Source organism: Cryptomeria japonica, chromosome 7, assembly GCF_030272615.1.
Source record: "Cryptomeria japonica chromosome 7, Sugi_1.0, whole genome shotgun sequence".
NCBI classification, from domain to species: domain Eukaryota; kingdom Viridiplantae; phylum Streptophyta; class Pinopsida; order Cupressales; family Cupressaceae; genus Cryptomeria; species Cryptomeria japonica.
Window position 1 is genome coordinate 313,443,409 of NC_081411.1, and position 3,125 is coordinate 313,446,533.

Here is a 3,125-nt window from a genome sequence, read left to right on the forward strand (position 1 = left end):
ACAATAAGTAAAAGCATTCATAGACTAAAATTCATTTTAATGAACCTCTCAACTTCAAATAGTCTTAAAATTACAAAACACATCCATCACCACTACACAGATATAACTAAAATCCAAATTATTAAATTCTACCAAAAGAATACATTATACAAACACATTACCATCTTTAATATCTTCAAACTCATAAAATTTAATTAAATATTAACTTTACATTAACATAATTATGTTTCATGATTGTAATTTATTAAAATTTAAATTAATTATAAGATTTTTCTTAACCTCTTATAAAACCTAAATGTATAATATAATTATTATGTGAATGGCATTAATAAAAGAATATGGAAATTAAAAAGAAAATGACAATAAAAATGCGTTTTACCACTTTCAAATGTCGAAAATAAAATTAAAAGAAAGAGGGAAATCTTCTAAATTGTTCAATGTAAACAAGGGGCAATTGAGCTGAAATGGGCCCTCTGCCCACATAAGCGATGAAGAGATTTCTTAGACAAATAGGGCTGTTTAAGGAATATATTAGTTAGATATCAAAATGTCTATGCTGAAATTTTGAATGCCGATGGTCAAAGGTGCATCTGAATGCTGCATAGTTTGTGAGTACGATCTAAGAGTGACAACGATCTAAGAGTGACAACCAACCTTCAGACTTTGAATAGAATATTTATTGTAAAGCATTCAGCCTGTGAAGCTGTATAGAAATTTCTGTTGATGTAAAGTTTCCATATTCTTTAGAAATACAGAAATTTCCGCGAAAGAAAAGGTTCAATTCTCGCTGGAATTAGAGAAATTTCTGTGAAAGTAATGCTGTTGAGTTCGCTGAAGCTGAGGCTGCAGCTACAAATATGAATCTCTGCCAAGTTGTTTCCCACATTTGAGCTTTCGATCCCCTGTGTGTCCTGTGTATTTTGGTGATATCTCATCACCATTAGATTTGGAATCATGGAATCATTGAAAGCAGATGAAGTAAAGCTGAATCAAGATCTCTGGCTTATTCAAATCAAGGAAGGCCTGCAATTGCAGAGCGAGAAAGAAGAAGAAATGGATATTCGTGTATCAGTTTATGGTGTGCCCAACGAGTTGTTGACGGTGAAGCCAGAAGCATATATTCCGCAGTGCGTCTCCATCGGACCATATCACCATCGGAGATCCCAATTGTGTGAAATGGAGAGATATAAAGTGGCTGCTGCACAAATATTTCAGAAAACCATAACCGGTAAGTTCGAAGATGTAGTGGAGGAGGTGAAAAAGTACGACTGGCAGATCAGGAACTGCTACCACAAATATCTCGACTACAAGAAGGAAACGCTGGCATGGCTTATGGCTCTGGACGCCTCCTTCGCACTCGACTGCTTGCAGTTCCAAGTCCAACAGGCGGACCAGGCTTCTCTACGATTGTCTTCTCATGTCAAGCGACTGGGCAGAGTTTTAGATCCATCTGGCAGGAGCGCAATCCACAATGCCATTATGAGAGATCTGATGATGCTAGAGAATCAGTTACCTCTGTTTATCTTGCAGAAGCTGCTGGAAATGGAGTTGGGTTCTCAAGATAGAGCGGAAGAAAGGATCTGCAATCTGCTGACTCTCGCCTGTAAGCAATGGTCGCCATTTATGTTGAAGATGCAGGATAGTTCAAGGCTACGTATAAAAGAGAGGGGCCACATATTGGAGGTGCTCTACTACTCTATTGTCCCTGCCCCAGCCATGGAGGATAGCATTTCTAAGAAGAATGAGAACGGGAATGTCCCGTTGGCGGATTCGACGTACTTAATGCGTGCCCTGAAAGCTATATGGAAGGCTCTCTCCTCCATACAAATCGGCCTCGTTGAACTTGTCTCGGCACTCTCTGAGCGTGTGTTAAAAGAAAGGCCTGTCCAGTTGGTTACACAGTTGTCAAAGAATCTTGTTTCCGCTTTCGAAACTCTTTCAATTAAGCGCAGAGATGAAACAGATGACGAAAAAGATGAAGAGACAGGGTTTCCCTCTGCGGAAACTCCTCCTACACGCGACGAACTAGCGATTCCCTCCGTCTCCGATTTATACTCAGCAGGAGTAAAATTCCTTCCAACCGAGGGAGACCTTACCACAATTCGCTTCGACCCGAACACTGCAACGCTTTATCTTCCCAAAGTGAGGTTGGATTGCAACACAGAAGTAGTTCTCAGAAATCTGGTGGCGTTCGAAGCTTCCGCGGCTCCTGGTGCTTTGATCTTCACTCGCTACACTGATTTCATGAACGGCATCATCGACACAGTCGAAGATGTTGGGCTGCTGAGAAAGAGCGGGATTATCTACAGTCACCTGGCAGACGACGGGAAAGTGGCAAGCTTGTGGAACGGCTTGGGTAAATGCGTGAAATTGACGAAAGTACAACATTTAGATCAAGTTATAGCGGATGTTAACAAGCATTATCACAAGAGATGGAGCGTTGCTGTTAAGGAAAAGATAAACAGATACATATTTGGCTCATGGAGGCTCCTCACTGTTGTGGCCGCAGGGATACTTTTGCTTCTGACTTGCTTAGAAGCTTTTTGTTCTGTGTATGAGTGTAAGCATTGGTGGAGCGACACTAGTCTTTTGCAGGACTAAGTCAAGTAGAAGAGCTTCAGCTCAGTAACTAACCAGTTTTAGGGTTGAGCTCTTGTTATGGAAATTTTTGGAAGCCAAGACTTCCGTAGAATAATTCCACTTGGAAACATAGGTAGAAAATAAATTGGAACTTTGCATTTTTATACATTCGTTGCTTCCAGATTTTGTTGATGAAATGTAAAATAAATATCAGAATTGTGTTAACCATTACCATTTTACATTTATATGTTCATATCATTTTTTATTTAGTTTTGGGGTTATTTTTGTAATACATATACTTTCTTATTTTCAAAGAAATTAATGTTTAGATATAATTTAAAGGATATCAAATTATATGTTAAACTATAGAAAATATCTCAAGAGTAGAAATTTAAAATTTCCTTGAAAAATTAAATGAAACAAATTGTATATATATTGAAGACACATTGTAGATGTATATTGTAAAAAAACATTGAGCCATCAAAATACTAGTTATATTTAGTTATAATGTTTTATAATCAACTATATCATTCAATATTTCAAAG

General features: G+C 37.9%; 1 protein-coding gene across 1 annotated transcript; it reads left to right on the forward strand.

Moving 5' to 3' along the window:
• Positions 1-954: 954 nt before the first annotated feature.
• Positions 955-2,601, forward strand: LOC131047276 (putative UPF0481 protein At3g02645). Its single transcript, XM_057981140.1, has one exon. It carries the CDS (start codon positions 955-957, stop codon positions 2,599-2,601), a length of 1,647 nt encoding a protein of 548 aa, XP_057837123.1.
• The last annotated feature ends 524 nt before the right edge of the window (positions 2,602-3,125 follow it).